This window comes from Helianthus annuus, chromosome 4, assembly GCF_002127325.2.
Source record: "Helianthus annuus cultivar XRQ/B chromosome 4, HanXRQr2.0-SUNRISE, whole genome shotgun sequence".
Taxonomy (NCBI): Eukaryota; Viridiplantae; Streptophyta; class Magnoliopsida; order Asterales; family Asteraceae; genus Helianthus; species Helianthus annuus.
This window is the reverse complement of record NC_035436.2, coordinates 164,913,794-164,933,212: the sequence shown is the minus strand read 5'-3', so window position 1 is coordinate 164,933,212 and position 19,419 is coordinate 164,913,794. Positions and strand designations below refer to the sequence as shown.

The 19,419-nt window shown below is 38.0% G+C and overlaps 1 protein-coding gene and 1 non-coding gene across 2 annotated transcripts; both read right to left on the bottom strand.

Annotated features, from left to right (window-relative positions):
- Positions 1-4,580: 4,580 nt before the first annotated feature.
- Positions 4,581-5,494, bottom strand: LOC110935060 (protein DOG1-like 4). Its single transcript, XM_022177662.2, has one exon. It carries the CDS (start codon positions 5,416-5,418, stop codon positions 4,747-4,749), a length of 672 nt encoding a protein of 223 aa, XP_022033354.1. The 5' UTR covers positions 5,419-5,494; the 3' UTR covers positions 4,581-4,746.
- A 4,477-nt stretch (positions 5,495-9,971) lies between these two features.
- LOC118491834 lies at positions 9,972-10,077 on the bottom strand. Its single transcript, XR_004892279.1, has one exon. It is a non-coding gene; the product is annotated as a small nucleolar RNA R71 (small nucleolar RNA).
- Positions 10,078-19,419: the final 9,342 nt, after the last annotated feature.

Sequence of the window (19,419 nt, the reverse complement as noted above, 5' to 3'; positions counted from 1 at the left end):
ATATCTTGGGATGCCAGATGACGATCAAACTCAATGAAGAACCGAACACGATCAAGATACAAGCTTCCGCACATTGTCACGTCGTCATTTTGAACGACGAACTCATACATATTATGTTGTATTGTTTTTAAATCCGAAAATGTTTTAATAAATCTGTATTTTCATAAGTATGTGTAATCGTAAATACACATTTTTAGTCGAAATTTATACGAAAACCGTTAAATATTAGTAAGGGTCTTACATAAAGTAGCCAAACAACCGAACAAGGACAACCCAGGTGTGCTAACTCAAATAGAAATAATGAACTAAGTGTTGGAGGCTGGACGGGGTTAACTTGTTCTAGATCTGAGAGATTGTTTGGGTGTTAGTGTTACAAGTTCAAGTGAGGTGGTGGAACTAGATTGGAAGCCAAGGCTTCCACAGATTACACATTGATAATCCAGAGTCGACTATATTGAGAATAGGGATCTGGAATATCATACAACACTTAGAAATTGCTGGAACGTAGTGAAACAGTCCCATTCGGACCACAGGAGTTTCCTCTCGCGAGAAAGGGTTTCCATTTCGTGCGAATAGGCTTCTTCTTTCGGGCGACTGCACTAATTTAAGGTGGAATCAGTTCGGTTTTGGTTGAACTGATCACTTTCTGATTCGGCCATGTTTAATATCATAAAGTTGGTAAGCTCAAAGAGTCTTTGATTCAGCCATGTTTAATGTCATAAAGTTTGTTTTAATAAAAGTTTTAAAGTTAAACCTCAAATCTTAGCTTGGTCCTCAATATGGTGAGAGTTGTTATCAGATTGTAGGATCGGTTTTCGACTCCGAAGCGATTGCGTATCGATACATGTGACGTGCGGAATCCGTACACGTGCGTGGACCGAACACGAGAACCGTACTATAAACGTGATTCTATTGATAGATCTGAAATCGATACAAGCACCTTGAATCACCTTACCACTTTCTCTCTCTGCTTTCTCTCTCTAGCTCCTAGCTCTTCAATCTCCAAAATGGCAAAAGTTTCAAAACTAAGGCATAAGCCTCCTATTTATAGGCCAAGGCTTTAATGAGAAAACTCATTAATTACAATATTGCCACCTTACCTTTTCCCTACTTATTACAATATAAAGTCTAGATTTCTTCAGTTTCTGCTATGATCTGTATTCACAGAGGCGATAGACATTACTTCATTAACACATATTGCCAACGCAAATCTGATATACCAGCTGTTTGATGTGAAGTTCTTGCAGAAAATAAGAAGAGTAGAAGAACTTTAGAATAAATAGTGTGTTAGTGAGTGCAAACTCACTTAGTAAGCTTCTGGAAGTAGGAGGAAACAAGTGTGCGAAACCAGATTTTGAGAGAGAATTTCGGAGTTGTGAAGGATGGAAATGAAGGAAGTGGGTTGGTATTTATAGGCTGAGAACTGAATTTGGGACGACAAGATTGCGGGCGAGTGGGGGATTTGGGACGAGAGGGTGGCTCTCGTGCGAGAGGGACCTGTCCCTTTTGTTCGAAATTCAAGTTTGCGTATTTTGTTGGTTTTAAGCGTTTTAAACATGTAAGTGCAATGCATAAGCGAGATGCATAAAATAATGAATGAATTTGTATGTATACTAAGTGTGAGTTGAGTGAAAAATGTATTTCAACGATCGATTGAACAAGTAACAAGTATATATAAAATATGAATATCGTTACGATCAAGGTTTCAAATTGAGAAATTGGGAGTGGATTAAGAATATGGTACGAATTCAAATTTCCAAAGATAGAAATACAAGTAATCTTTCTAGTTGAGGAAGGCTCCAAAAAACGAGGCGTTATAGGCGTATATGATCGCCTTTTGCCATTTGGCTACTCCGGATAGCTGGGCTTTTATTCGTTGACAGTTAAGAAAAACCCATTATATATTTAGAAATTGTTCTCTTTATTCATTAATACTTCAGTTATTAAAGTCGTCTATTTATATTAACAAAGGGTAAGAATCGCTTTAGATATAAGGGTCAGGATATACTAGGAAGTTTATTTGGTTAGCAAGGATAGAAAGTAATCTTGATCATCAATTGATTAACTAAGGGATTGGATTAAATGGATAGAATTGAACAAAAACAATGAGGCGCGTGAGATTTCTAAGGATGTTTTAGTTCATCCAAGTCAGTGCTTTCTCTATCCTCTAATCCCCCCTCGTTTTTAAAACGTTAATAACTTTTTCATACGACATTATTTTTTTTATAAAAAACTGCACCATAAAAACGAGCGTTTTTTTAATCTTTAAAACGAGCACACTTTTGCTATACTTTTAAAAAAAAGTTTCTGATAACTCAGATGTGCAAAACGCAATGGACAAAAAACACAAAAACGATTTTTTTTTCTAAAACGCGATGGACTAAAAACACAAAAGAAAGTGTTCTTTCTAAAACGCAAGGGACAAAAAACACAAAAGAAAGTGTTTTTTTTTTTCTTTCTAAAACGCAATTGATCAAAAACACAAAACAAAATGTTCTTTCTAAAACGCAATTTACTAAAAACACAAAAGAAAGTTTTCTTTCTATAACGCAATGGACAAAAAACACAAAAAAATGTCTTTTCTAAAACGCGATGGATCAAAAACACAAAACAAAGTGTTTATTTTAAAATGCAATTGACTAAAAACATAAAAGAAAGTGTTTATTGTAAAAGGCAATTGACTAAAAATATAAAAGAATGTGTTTTTTTTTATAAAACACAATGAACTAAAAACATAAAAGAATGTGTTTTTTTTATAAAACGCAATAGACTACAACACAAAAGAAAGTGTTTTATTTTAAAACGAAACGGATTAAAAACACAACTAAAAACAAAAAAAAATGTATTTTTTATAAAAAGCAATGAACTAAACACAAAAAAATATGTTATTTGTACAACATAATAGACAAAAAAAACATACAAAAATTTGTTTTTTTATTATTTTTTAAAACACAATAAATTAAAAACACAAAAGAATGTATTTGTTCGTTGTATTATAAAATGCGATGAATTAAAACATAATAAAATTTTGTTGTAAAACACAATTATAAATATTTACACATATACTCATTGAAAACTCAATGGTATGCGTTTTTTAAACTTAAAAACATCCTAAAACACAATACAAAATTTATCAAAAATGCATAAAAACAAATTCCTAAAACAACTTGGTTTTTAACTTTTAAAGCTACAAATTAAAAAACATCCTAAAACGCAATACAAATTTATCAATATAATACATACAAAAACAAATCCCTAAAACCACATGCTTCTTTTTGCTTTTAAAACTACAAATTGAAACACAAATCATAAAAAAATACACACACAGATCCCTAAAATGTAATACAAAATTTATTAAAAAGGCATAAAAAACAAATACTTAAAATACCTCCATTAAATTATTATTGGATTTGTTTAATAAGCTCACCTAATCAGCAGTGCATTTTCACCGTCTGCCTTAAATTGACAGTCTCTTTGTTTGGGGGGTATGACTTCAAGGTGAAGCAATCTGGTGGTTTGCAGGTCAAAGCAAAGTTTCGAAAACAACTAATCACAGAGAAGATAAAAGTGTGGCCTACAACTGTAATCGTAACTAGATTGAATCCCACTCGTCTGTATCGTCTTCACGGAATTGGGGATTACATGTGTTGATTAGCATAGTAGCGGTGGCGGTGGTTGTGGTGGTGGTTTTTGGAGGTGGCGGTGGAGTTGGTGGTGTGGAAATGATGGGCATGATGAGTGTGTTAGTAACTGGGTTTTATTTTAGATCTAAGGTTATATAAAATTAAGAGTTAATTGCTCGGATGGTCCCTGTGGTTTCACGTTTAGTCCCTACATTTTGAAAATAGCATGTATGCTCCCTATGGTTTGTCATTTTGTTACTCGGATAGTCCCCCAACATTTACTCTGGGGACTATCCGAGTAACAAAATGACAAACCATAGGGAGCATACCTGCTATTTTCAAACTAACTGACATCTACTCAGGGACTATCCGAGTAACAAAATGACAAACCATAGAGAGCATACCTGCTATTTTCAAAAGGTGGGGACTAAACGTGAAAAAAGTTGAAACCACAGGGACCATCCGAGCAATTAACTCTAAAATTAATTTGTAGTTGACAAAAATGTCTCTTCTTATATTTTTTGTTATTTGCCCTATATATCGTCCTATTATTGTTTTCTACACTTTCTATCCAAACCAAACTTCCTATCTAATCGTCAAATATAATAAACTTAGAATAACACATAAAACGAGGTAAACGATTATACATAACTACATAAAGAGTCTTATTATATGTTTTCTTAAATTAATAATTTCAAACCTCCCACTTATTGATTAACTACGACAAAGATTATGGGATGTTTGGTGTTGCGTTTTTAAAATAGATTATGCGTTTTCAAAATTATGTTTTGAAAAAGTATGTAGGTATATACTTCTCCAAAACTGCGTTTTGAAGGCAGATAACCACTTTTTCATCTAAACATTTTTTTAGATTATTTATGTTTTACAAACACAATAATCAAATAATTACTTTAAAAAGTAATCCTAAACACCCTCTAAAAATGAACAATGATTCCGATGGTATATTTACAGCCGAAATTCAAACACCAAACCGGCAAAAAAAAAAAAAAAAAAAAAGGAAAAGAACGTTAAACCACCACTACTACTACATGTCTACATCAACTAACATTAATTTGTCACAAGAACAACAACAAAAACAACTTAGGAACTAAACCATCAAAATTCACAATTTCTTGTCCAACTTCCTTAACTGAACATGAAACATAGATTGTGCAGCCAACAACTCAACACACTGCTTAGGATTCATCATATCCAACAACCCTTTCAAAGTCTTCAACCTCACACAATCCCCCATTTTCATCATCCTTTCCAACCCACTCAACACCGCCACCACCGCCACCTCATCACCACCATCACCACCACCACCACCACCCCTCCTCAACTTCACCAACTCCACCATCCGCCTATCCGCCAACCCCACCTGCTGCCTCTCCATCTCCCTCTCAACTTTCTCTTCCTCCATCTTAATCTTCACCCTCAACCCTTCAATCTTCTTCACTTGGTCCTCCGTCAAGTCTACCAGCCCTCGCCCAGTTCGTCTCAGCGTGTCGACGAACCGGAACACGGCTGATGGTTTCCACCCAGTGACCCAAAGATAGGCGGTTTCCAACGGGGTCAGCCAGACGGGTGCGAAGAAGGCACACACGTCTTCATGGGCCGCGGCCCATTTGACTCGATAGTAGTTTTTGTGGTGGGTTGTCATCTTGGCTATTAGGTTTTCGTAATCGGACTGGTGGGTGTAATCTTGGAGGAGATGTATGAGATATTCTTCGAGCTGACATACCCACTTCTCGTAAAAATCTGAGAATTTTTCTTCTGTTGGTGTCTTTTTCATTGTTTCCTATTATTAAACCAAACCGATGCTTTTGAGGTTACATATAGAGATGTATAATATTAATTACATGCAGAGAGAGAAGGGGTGGATGAGTGACACGCTTTGAGTTTGAAGAAATGCGTGGCTGATGATGCATGCTGTTGCATGCATTCAGTCTCTCTCTCTCTCCCTATGTACAATAAAGAAATATGATATTCAATCTTATATTTTAAAGAAGTTAAATTCGTCCCGCTGACGGTACGCGCTCGTTGGGGGGGGGGAGTGTAAGCGCATTAATTTTAAAGTTATTTTACTAGTTTCGTGAAAATTACGTTAAAAGAGGGGATGGTTAATCATGATAGCCAAATGATAAGGGAGTAGATGCACTAATCGGCCTTTGTCTTAATTACTGAGTGTTATGTGTCTTATGTCCAAGGCTTGATGCAAAACTACTATCGAGCCGGGGTCTCACTGGAAGCAACCTCTTTATTCATAACGGATAGAGGTAAAGCTGTCTACATCTTACCCTAATCAGACCATACCTTAATTTTGTTATTGGTAAGATTTATTGAATATGATGATGATGATTTTAAAGGAGTTAAAAGGAGCTCTATGTTAAAACAAGTTATTACAACTAAATAAATATACGTTAAGAGCCAAAAACATGGCGGAATGTGGTTTTGTCTAACATAACTTAAACGGTTACAGGTTACAGGTTACTAGATGACCTATTACAAGGCTAGTGAATAGTCAATACTCGATTTAGAGGCGTATCTGATAATTTATATACCCTGTTTGAGCTCGAAAAAATATGTATTTTCGTAATATTTTTTTATTATTATTTTTAAAATCAAATGGGTATTGGACTCATTAAACCTAATGTCAATGAGCTAACTTCTAAACCATAAAAATTGTTTTGTAAATGAGCATTTCTTAGAGTTGATATGGGTACACTATTTTAAAAAATTAACATATATATATATGGTGTGGTTCTAGAGTGAACACTATTGCATTTCCGAACTAAGTGAACAATTCCTGGCTATTGAATTACACACGTGTATGGCTAGGATTTCATTATCAAACTCTAAAATACACTAGTGTATTTCATCATCAAATCCTGGTCATTGATTACACACGTGTATGGCCAGGATCAGTTCGCTCAGTTCGCAAATTCACTAGTGTTCACTCTTGAATCTAATCCTATGTGTGTGTGTGTGTGTGTATATATATCAGATTTTTTTTTTTTAAACACGTCCTCCTCGAAATCACGGGCCCTGTGCGGTGGTACTCCTCGCGCACCCTCATCACCGCCACTAACTTGATTATAGGGGTACACCTTTTAAGGGCAAGGGGGTGCACCCGTCTCCGCCAATGTTTCGGTTAGCAATGTAATTTTTCTGATTTTTCGTCTGAAAATTTAAAATTATATAGGTCCGCCCCCACCAATTATTTTGTCTAAAAATTCCATGCTCCTACAAAGATTATTGTCTAAAAAATTTATACAAATTTTCATATTTGAGTTAAAAAAATGTGAAGAAAGGGGCTATTAATAAATTTTTATAATTGTTTTCAAATTTGTAGTGAGTTTAAAAAAGTTTGAAACTAGTTTTTATATAAACGAAAATTGAGGGTTCGTTTTTGTCCTAATTGAAAGATGTTTAAATAAAAGAAAGAACAACACTGAGGATAGAGGCGCCCCAACTGTGTTGTTTGACTTCACCAGAAGAAAAAGCATGGTTATGTATTCCTAGGGTTCTTGAAGCCTTCAAATCTTCAATACTTTATACATATCGCATCTTAATAAATATTTTGGTCTTTTGTTTGTTAAACAATATTTAGTTTTTTATGTATAAGAACGGGTCCTTTGAATTAATGAAGATTTTTTAGTTTTATTTGAAGTTATTATTGTTTGACCTGACCCGAATCGAATAGCAGACCCGAACATATAAGTTGAAGCATAGGGATAGGTGATGGTGAGGGTGAAACCCGAGCATTAATGTTCTTATCTTACGTGTTTTAGTGCGGTTTAAGTGATTACATGCTTTGAATGTGATAACTACGAGAGATTGTGGTTTTGCAGGTTAATCGCTTAAATCGGTGAACTTGAGTATTTAGAGATGGAAAGGAACATTCGAGAATCATAAACGAGGCAAAAGATGTATTTGGGACGTGATTCAGCTTAGAAAATAGATTGGATGCGCAAGAAACACAAAATAATGAAGTTCAGGGGCCTTTGGGTCAATTATTAAAAGTTGAGATGCAGCTAAGAAGGAAGGTTATAAAACACGAGGTAGGCTACGATCCTTGAACCGTAGCTTACGGTTGGTTAATGTTTTGAAAAACTCACCAGCAGCTCTGATCCGTAACCTACACCTCGTAGCCGTAGGCTACAGTGTGTTTATTTTTGGACGCGCGTGGTTTAAAGGGTTTTCAAAACCCTAGTGCATGATTATTCTTTCAACACATGAATTCTAGGAGAAAAGAACACACAACTTGGCGCTAATTTTGACTCATCATCATACTTCTTCTCATATTAACAAGTTTGAAGATGCAATCATCCGTTATTCAAGCTTTTGAAGATCAATCAATCGAGATGAGCGGCTAATCTTTTAGTGGTTTCCTCCGGGCGGAGGATTCTTGTAAGTAGACTAATTTTATATGTTTGAACTTGTACTTGAACTTGGTAATCTAAGTATTCGATGCTTTTTACCATTTGATTTGATTGATTGGATTGTAACGATTGGTTTTATTTTAATTCTTAATTCTAAATCATTCAATTCCCAAGAATTCTAGTAATTGGGGTATATTTGATAGGGGTTAGGGTTAGTAATCTCAATTGATCGTTCATATGATAACCTTTCATTGTTTTGCAATCAAAGTAAGTAGTCTTTGAGTAATCACAACCAATTAATCGAATTATGCAATCATGTCGATGTGATTGTAGCAAACGAACACATAATTGAAGTTTACATTGAATCTAAAATTCGGAGGAACCATTGTTTTCTCTTATTGTTAAAAATTCGTTTTAGTAATTCTTAGTCTAAGCAAACTCTTAAACAATTGATTTTACATTTTTGCAACTAGTTTATTATTGCTTAATCCATAACACTTTCCACCAGACTCCTCTGGATTCGATACCTTACTTACTCTAGCTATCTAGTTTAATTAGGTTTTTGCATGACCCGTACGATAGTCATCAAAATGGTGCCGTTGCCGGGGAGTCGTGCGCAAATTGTTTTGTTTTAAGTGTTTTAGAAAAATAGTTAAAAATCCAAAAATAGTGTTTATTTCTTTGTTTGTGTTTGTGCATGTGATTGCGTACGTGTATGCATCATACTAGGAAGTCCGGAAATTTTTCACCACTTGTATTTGATCTAGAAATCCAGAGGACAGTTCGGCATACCCGAGTATTACATTGAGAGAACAAAATCTTACAATCTCCAACACCTACATCCCAACCAATCGAGAACTCAGAAAACCAAGATAAGCAAACCGCTTCACAAACTCAATTCTCACCAACTCCTACTCAACCATCACCTAACACCTCCAGACCATCCGAACCATTACCTCAATTCACTCAAACTATACTACTCAAATTCCACCGCTACCATTTCCCAATTTAGACAACATGCCACCATTTTCAAGCCAATCATCATCTTCCCAACAACCACCATTCACCCAACCGGCTACCACTCAATACTCCTCGCCTTATGTGAGGATAGTTCAAGATGAAAACCCTATTCCACCAAACCAAAATCGACCCATTAACTCATAGACCACCTCTCCCATACCAAATCAACAACCACAATACTAGTCATCTCAACCACAACCTTTCTCATTCAGAACTTCTATGTTTGATCAAAGGGATGATTCAGGGGAGTATGGCGATGGATATGAGGAGTTTGAGAGTTATGCGGGGAATCAAGGCAGTAGACAGGTGATGAACATGGGTAATTTTGAGAGGTATAACATGGGGTTTGGATTTGCAGGAGAAGGGAACCAGGATACATCTGGGTATCAACAACACGGTTATCCACTTGATCCGGTTAACCAGCAACCAGTGAATGCAAGACCTATAAACATCCCGATACCACCGCCGGTTTAGCAAATACTCATACAGCAAATGCCGGCTCAACAAAAACCATTCCCACGAAATATAATCCCACCGGTCAACCAATACGAGGGTATTCCGAGAAGATATGATCAAGGACCGGTGCGAGGGGACGAAGGCCACTTTAAACCCGTAATTTCTAACAATCCATCACCGGTGGTAATACCTTAGTTACAAGGTCGTTCATTTGAGATTAGAGCACAATCTATCCAGAGCTTACCCAAGTATCACGGCTTGGCGACTGAAGAACCGTATTTACACATAGCCACCAATGATGCTCGTTGCAATACCATCGGGGATCAAGGTTTTACATCTGATGATGTGAAACTGGCGTTATTCCAATTTACCCTAGAAGACAAGGCACAACAGTGCTTCCACTCTTTACCTTCTGCTTTTATTTTTACATGGCCTGAGATGAAATGATTATTTCTGGATGAGTTCTACACTCCTTAGAGGACCAGTGATGCTTAGAAAGATATCAGGAACTTCCAATAACAATCTGGTGAATTATTTCATGAAGCATTCAACCGGTTTAAAATGTTGTTGAAGAATTGCCCACATCATGGTGTACAAATGTGGGAATTGCTCAATGCCTTTCATGAAGGGCTAACACTAGAAGATGCAAGGGATCTTAGTTCAATACCAAATGGCACATTCAGTACAAATTATGAGCATGTAGATTGGGATTACTTGGAAAGGATGGAAAGTACTTCAAAGAGAAAGGCACAGTCTTCGAGAAGAGGGTGACATTCGGTAGTAAGGGGAGTGGATAGCACACCTGATGTGGGGGGGGGGGGCAAATGCCTATGTGTGGGCACTGTGGAGATTTGGGGCATATACCCGATCAGTGCCCCAGTATTGTTGGTACATTTGATGAAGTGAATTTGTTGCAAGGTAGTGGTGGTGGTGGTGGTAGGAATTTCAACATGAACTCTAATACTTACCACATGGGGCTCAGAATTCATCCTAATTTCAGTTATGGGAATGTGACTAATCAGATCAATCCAGGATTTCAGGGCAACAATCTAGCTGGTGGGCAAAGGAATTTCAATCAATCTCGTTACCAAAACAACTATCAAGGGGGTAACACTAGGGGAATATCAGAGAAATTATCATAACAATCAAGGAGGGTCATCTAGATCCTCTGGTGCCAGTGGGGTAATGAGATGATGGAGATGTTGAAGGCAAAGCAGCAGGAGACGTAGAAGCGAAACCAAATGGATGATGCGAGAGCACAGAAGGATGAAGTGCGCGATAAGGCGATTCACTCTTTGACAATGCAAATGGGGCAATTAGCGAGCGAGCTGGCAGAGCTGAAGCAACAGAATGGAAGGTTGCCCAGCGACACACATGTGAATCCTTCTCATCAAAAGCTAGGTAAGTACTCTTTGAAGTGGTAAAATTTACAAAAAAGGTCGACTATCCACCATCACTTGTTGAAGGTGTGGTGGAGGATGTGGATGAGAGTGAAGAGAGTGAGGATGAGTCAGAAACTAAACCTGTTAAAACAAATGAAAAATTCACTTTTGAAACCCTTAATAAAACTGTTGAAACTGTTAAACCTAAGGAAGGGGAACAAATTAAACCTCCTTTCCCCGAAGCTTTGAAAAATTCGACTAATAAAGGGATAATTAACAAACAGGGACCTCAACAAGAGGAAATGTGGGAGGTGCTTAAACAGGTTAAAATAAACCAAACAGGTTAAAATAAACCTACCCTTAATTGATGCTATTAAACAGGTTGCGGCTTATGCCAAGTATTTGAAATATATGTGCAGCCAGAAATGGCACCACAAGGTTCCTAAAAATTGACTTAACTAAGCGAGTCAATGCTGTTTTGACTGGGGTACTTCCACCCAAGCTACGAGACCCAGGAACGCCTTTGATAGCCATTCAAGTGGGTGATTTTAAAATGAATAGGGCGTTGCTGGATCTTGGATATAGCGTGAGCATCCTCCTAGGAAGCTTGTACGGCCAATATGATTTTGGTCCACTTCGCCAAGCTGACACCACTGTGGTGTTAGCTTATTTGACTCTTAAGCTTCCTAGGGGGGTTATTCGGGATGTGATTGTGAAAGTGGAAGAGTTCTATTATCCGGTAGACTTCTTGGTGCTTGAGTATGTGTCATCTGACCAGTTTAAGTAGCCAAATGTTATTTTAGGAAGACCTTTCTCAGCCACGACACTTGCATTGATCGACCATTTTTCTGGTACAGTTGATATGACTTTTGGCAATATGAAGGTCCGCTTAAATGTGTTTTCAAATGTTATTAACTCTCTACCCAATGATGAATGTTTCATGGCAGATATTATTGATGGGTGTCATCCTCATCTTGAGGATGAAGCCACCGAGGTTTGTTTTATCTGTGACAGGTCTGAATAGGAACATCATCATGAGCTGATGGAGGAAGTGAAAAGTTTGGAAGCAATGGATGTGCGGGATGGAAGACCTCTGTAACACCCCGTGTTTTCGAATGTCAAAGTCAAAGCCAAAGTCAAAGTCCAAGTCTACTTTGACTTCGTTTGACTGTATATAGTCGACTTTACATTTTATTTGTATTATGTCGAGTAAGTGTTGTAATCAAGAAAGAATCAAAGTAATCGAATGTTTAATCGACGCGAACCGATTTACGACTGTGAATAGTAGAAAGTAACAATGCGATAAAGTTAACTGACATGATGTCGTGATCACAATCAAATTTAATCCCAATAACAACTATGAAGATAGTGGCAAGTGGGTATCAAACACAGGGAGTTTGTGGAATATGTGTTATTTGAAAGTTTGTCTAATTTAACTAAATTAATCTAATTGCAATAGAAATAAAAATTGAGAATTTATATGAGTGAATTGGTTTTCGACTAAATTAAACTAATTAAATTGCAAGAGAAGAGTTTGGTTGTAAGCAAATTAGAGACAAATGACCATCCTAGATTTCCGGTTTGTTTCGACATTCATATTATCATTCCACTAGAAAGAACTACATAGACATAGCTCATGTGTGATTACTTGCAGTGATGAAAGGGAACTAAGTACTCAGATTCCTAGAACGTGAGGTTGTTACCCGATGATCAATCAACCCTTACCCAATCCTAATTCTACCCATGATATCTCGATTGCCAACGGCACCAAGAACGTATGGTTTCAAACTAGATTAACATAAGAATTAACAAGCTACTAACAAACAATCACACATCATAACAAACCACCCATAAAAATAAGGATTGCTATTCTAGAAATTAGGAAATCAAATACAAAATGTCTCAAGCAAACCTTCAATCTAGGACGATCATAAAGTGTTTAGCCACTCATGGCTTGAAGCAGCATCATAACAAAAGTACTATTGTTCATCAAGATCAAAGACAATAAAACTTATGATTAGATTGTGTTCTTCACACCAAAAAGTCTCCAAGAACTCTCCAAATTTGTTCACAAGTGAAGCATAACTGATTGGCAATGATAAGTCCCCATAAATCCCCTCAAAATGGCCATTAAATGAGGAAGTTACACTTTTGGATCAGTCGGAGCCGTAAGCTACGCCTCCCAGCCGTAGCTTACGGCAGTCAATGAGAGTGCACAAGTCAACCAGGAGCCGTAACCTACGGCCCCCAGCCGTAGGTTACGGCGAGCACTGAATCCTTATGCCACAGAGCTTCTGTCTTACGGCTGGTATTTTGTAGAACATTGGTGGCCGTAACCTACGGCTGGGAGCCGTAGGTTACGGCCCTGAGTGGCCTTTTTCTCCCTGTTCTCCTTCTATACTTGCTCTCTTGATCTTTTTGATTCCAAACTTCTATCATCCATCCAAGCTTCCTAAAACTCGTGTTTAGAGCACTTTCACACCTACATAATCAAACGTAAAGTAGTTACCAAGTTCGAGCAATTAACCGGGCAAAGTATGGAATTTTATTCTATTTAAAGCGCTTAAGGGTTGTCCTACGGACCACCCGTCATATCCCGACACTTACCCGTTGCTTGTCCCAAGCAACTCATTCAAAACTATTCTCAACTAAAAACGATCAAATATGCAAACCAAGCTAACATGTTGTCCTTTTAATAACCCGTTCTTAACACCCAAAACAATGCACCCCTCTCTAAATCTCTCCTCTCGGCTACAAGTAAGCACTAGCATTTGTAAGCTAGACACACAAAAGGCAAACGGGCGGTTGCACAACTATATGCTTATACCTAAATCGGTCCTCCTCCTACAAGTGCCAAACATGAATGCAAATCAAAGGGGCTTTTAAGGTTGTAACGAGGCTAGGCGAATGGGTAGGACATGGAATATATATGAAGTAGCGAAGGACTTGTCCGGTCTGTTAGGACCGGTTTGACTCCGAAACGATTGCGTAATCGAACGTGTGACGTGCGGAATCCGTACACGAACGCGAGCTAACACACGAGACGTAATATAAACGTGATTCTATTAACGAATCTGAAAGTGTACAGCACCTGAATCACGTACAATGAACTTTCTCTCTCTAGCTTTCTCTCTCTAGCTCCTAGCTCTCCAAGTTGTGAAAATGGCAAAAGTCTCAAAAGTCCTAAACTAGAAGCCCTAGAGATCTATTTATAGGCCAAGGGATTAATGAGGAATCTCATTAATTACAATTATGCCACCTCGCCTTTTTTACTAACTATCATTAAAATATAACAATGTAACTCTCGTTTTCCTCGGTTTTCTGCTACGGACTAGATTGACGGAGGCGATAGACAGATAATGCACTAACAGACTCCCCCTTGGATATTGCTATAGTCAATCTGTAGTCAACTCGTAGCGACTTTTCTTTCTCTCTCTCTGAGTCTTCTTGAAGCTTTAACATCTTCAGCTACACAGACTTCCCCTTGCTCAAACAGAATCCCGGTGGATCTGTCTTCAGCTTCAGTTTCTCCTTTCTGTAAACTCTTTTCTTCGTCAGGCTCCCCCTTTCGTCAAGCTTCCGTGCTTTGGGATCGACACCTTGCTTTCCGGTTACAAGCTCTTCCAGGAATGATACCTGGCTCTTTGTACGCTTTCGTTTGCGTTGAGCTCGTCTTCAGACTCCCCCTTAGACTCGGCTTTCGGGATCGTAGTCTGGATCTTTCCTGCAATCACTCATACAAATGATAAGTAACAACATTTTGAACCTTTTAATCAAATTCTCTAATTCACTCCCCCTATCAACTAACTTTACAGATATGGCAGCGTTAAAGAATCCATCTCCCTCACAGTTAATCATCCAAGTCCAAATTAATGACCTTGGAGATATCACAAACTGTTTTTGAAATTTTTGATTTTAAATTTCAAGTATCAAATTAATGAACTTGTTTTATTTTCAGAAACACGATCAGCTTACTTAGATTTTGAAACTCAGCAACTCAGACATCGGTTTATCGAAACTAATGTAGAAATCAAAATCTTTTTGTATTTTCTGAAAATAAAAAGCAATAAAGAAATATATACAAACATATTTACATACAATATTTTTGTTTGAGTATGCGTCAGAGGATCATATCAGTTTTTGACAAGTCACAAGTACCGTTGAGCTTAGTTACACATTAAGAATTAAACAATTCACTTAGATTGTCAATATACTGATCCACTTAAATTTTCATACAAATTTCAACTGATTCAGGATACGAATTATATGTTTTAAGACTTAAACTCATTCATGTGTCCCACCTCTTGAATATACTCCCGTATCCAGAATCTCAATATTCAGTCTTACAGGTGATTAATACTACAATGATATCTGTACATAAATTAGGTATGCGAGGACTGAGGGATCTCAGGTCGATACTTTCGTATGCGCAGAGAGATATCAGTTTCGACTTTTTGGTATGTCCCCTTTAGAGGATCTTTTAGCATTACAACAGCAGCGACTATCAATTTTATTGTTTCATCTGCATGCTGAGGGTTTATGCTATGTTTCAAGCATTCGGTGAAAGTATTATCCAAGGACTAGGTCAGAACTTCCATTCAGCAGAAGTCCCGGAATAATACCCCAGACATCATAGAGTATAAAAACCTAGTATATCAGAATACGAGACCTTTCAAACAAGATTTCAGGGGTTACCTATATATCCAAGTAGTGTTCCCCACGAAATAAGTAAGTTTGAATTTAGGTTTATATCCCGAAAAAGTTTACTAAGTGTATAAAAACCTATCGACATATCATCAGTGAGACTGTTTAAAACTTTATACTATACAAATCTTTAGCGTACAGTAACTGTCTACTGATGTACTATCATTTCCTCTTTTTTACACAAAACTCAAATTTTTTGAATTTTATCATGTTTTTGTATTTTTCAAATTTTCTAATGTTTTTGTATTTTCTGACAATATTTCTCCCCCTAAAATGCAAAACCATTAAAAGAAATTTGATAACCGATGTAGATAGCTTTGTCTCGCCATCCATTTTCTGCTTCTCGTGTACCGAATTACAGAAAAACTAATATAAAGTACCCCCATGATTTTCACCACACTGATTTTTTACAGTTTGAAAACCGTTTCTCAATCTGATGAATGTAATCATGTTTGTTCAGCCGTGAGGGTTTCGGCGTATTCTATATTTTTGGTTTTTCAAATTTTAACAAACTAAAACATATTTTTGGTTTTTAATTTTCAAATTTTTAGAGTTTTTGAAATATTGTTTATTTATGTACAAAAAAAAAAAAACATATAAACTCCCTGTTTCAACCAACACAGGATCCAGCAGCCTTCTCCTCCTATTGGTGTGCCAGGCTGCTCCAATTTTCAAACTTACAATCTTCAGAATTCTTGAGCGCCTGCACATTCAAACTTTATCAAATACTACACAATAATTTTCATTCACTGAAGTCAATATTGGTCAACAGGGGGTCAAAGTGTAAATATTATGATACTTGTTAGGACCGGTTTGACTCCGAAACGATTGCGTAATCGAACGTGTGACGTGCGGAATCCGTACACGAACGCGAGCTAACACACGAGACGTAATATAAACGTGATTCTATTAACGAATCTGAAAGTGTACAGCACCTGAATCACGTACAATGAACTTTCTCTCTCTAGCTTTCTCTCTCTAGCTCCTAGCTCTCCAAGTTGTGAAAATGGCAAAAGTCTCAAAAGTCCTAAACTAGAAGCCCTAGAGATCTATTTATAGGCCAAGGGATTAATGAGGAATCTCATTAATTACAATTATGCCACCTTGCCTTTTTTACTAACTATCACTAAAATATAACAATGTAACTCTCGTTTTCCTCGGTTTTCTGCTACGGACTAGATTGACGGAGGCGATAGACAGATAATGCACTAACACGGTCTTTTATTACATAATGAAACAAACAACAAACAAACTTAAACTTATATACAAGACAACTCAACATTACTTTTTTTTTCATTGCTTTTTCTATTCTTCTTTTTTTTTTCAAACATTTAATCATAACGTCGAACGTATCTACACACTACTAAAATAACTACTAGCACTATAAGACCGGGTCAAGTCGGGTAAATTTTTAGGAAACTAGCTAAGGGGTAACAAATGATAGGCTTTAGGCACAAGATGGGCAACTACATGTCCAACCCCCCGCCCCTCTCGCAACCATGCTCATATATATAATTAATGAGGTCCAACCCCCAAATCCCACACTCGCACTCAACAAAACGAGGCTACCTAATTGCCCTTATCCTTTTCGCATTCACGTCCAACTAAGGACTCAAACCGTTTCTAGGCACAAGTTCTAATGCACCCCCACCCGTTGCCACTCTCATCAAAGATAAGCATTATTTATGTACAAGTGTGGCTTCAACTCTCACCAAGAACAAAAGGTAAATAAGGGTTGCCGGTGCATCATTTGGGGTTAGTCCAAGGTGTTCAAATTCTCACAATGTTTTGCTTGATTTAATTTTTTTTTAAAATCTCAAAAATTTCCCCCATCCCCACACTTGGGATACATTGTCCCAATGTATGGTTTTGAGGGAAGGATCGCTTTAACCAAGAACATCCCGCTTGCTTGTATTCTCAAATCCCAATTTTTTTTTAATATTATAAAAGACACCACCAACTCTCACAACCCAAAAATATATCAACTTCAAACACCACCCTACCTCCCAACCATAACATAAACATAGATATATATATATACAAAAATGTACAAAGGAGCAAAATACAACCTGGCTAATAGTACTTCGGCTGTGGAGGCCCGAAAATGGATGTCATCATATCCGTCCACTCACCAAAGCCAAATGCTCCACCGCTACTACTGCTTCCTTGATCACTACTTGGATTTGCCTGTTGATAACTCATAGCATGCGGACCCACCCACTAAGAATGGTGCAATGGTGGGGTGGGGTATGACACACTACCATCATGTGGTGGCAATGTGGTGTAGTCCACAACGGGCGGATCTCCTACAACTGGCTGCCCCGCATGCCATTGGTCATGCATGCGTCTCTGGCGAGCATCCAAATAACGGTTGTTTATTTCCTCTTCATGGGCATATCTATGAGCACGGTTCCATTGCTCATTTCTATCATAACTTCTTTTGATAGCCCTTTCCACACTAGCACCCATAAACGTTTGTTAATCAAATAGCATCTGGTTTGGTTCACTCCATTCACCGAAAGTGGGTGGCCGCCTTTGTTCAATGATTTGACCCATATCCCCCGAATGGGCCCAGTATGGATCATAAGCCTGTTGTGCATAATCAAATGCACTCCCCACATAACCAGATTGTATGCCAGCTCCTTGAACTCCCGCCTGACCGGCACCCCCTACTTGAGCATCTACCATGAATGTGTCTTCACGGTAATCATCATCTCCACTCACTTCATCATCCGTTGATTCAGGTTCCTCGGCCTCTCCCGATCGTAACGGTCTTGCATCCACTTTCAATGCTCTCCACCTTCTACCGTTTGTTTTCAACTTATGAAACCTCTCCGATTCTGTGTAAGTCCAATCCGACCCAAGATTCTTAAGGTCGAATGGTCTAAACCTCTTGTAAGAACCTTGTTCATCTCCTTTTATTGCCCCATATTTTTTAAGCAATGCCGTAATCAACCGGCAATGAGGTATGATTTTTCTTTCCCCACTATTCTTGTTCAACCAAATGTTATTCAATACCAGGAATCGGTACGGGACCTTGGGAGAACCATGCATCAGCATATATAAGATCGGCACCTCTTGATGTCGCACTTCCATCTTGTCACCCCGCCTCGGAATGACATTGTACATGCACAACGTCAACAACAATTTTGCTTCCATTCTTAAATTGCGGTGATATAACTTCCCATGTGTCGTGCCCGGAAGGAAGAGGTACTCGAGCATATTTTGCCATTGTGGATGCTGATTGGGCTCGTGATAGAGATCCTTGAGACTCGGGTAGATGTACTCATTGGCTGGCCCGTCATCAAACTTTGCTACCCGGCGCAAAGAATCATAAGACATTTCTACCTTCACTCCATTACACCGTCCAACAAGTCTCATCTTGTTTGGGGCTTTGAACGGGGGACATTCAAGTGATGCCACCCACTCTTGAATCTGCTTGTCATACATTTTTTTCACCTCACCATCATAACATTTTGTAGCCGCCCCCCAACCCAACGCGTTAAACTTGGCTATGACCCCGAATGGCCCAAAATCAACCTCCTGGATCTCCTTTTCACAAATGAATGCTTCACCCCTTTGTTTTAGCTTGTTCATTTGTTCATGAAATAGATCCTCTCTCCATTCCGCGGGTTGATCTAACAATGAACCGGATGTCCAATCCGGCTTTGGTCCCCTTGGAGGTGCATCCTCCTCCGAGTCCGGGTCACCAACCCGAACCAATTTTCTTTTCTTTTGTTGAACATTATCTCCTTGAGGTGCATTTGAAGAGCTTGCAACCGCTTTTCCTTTCTTTGTCACCATGCCTACACACATTCACAAAAATCACACAAACACATCAAGTTAGTA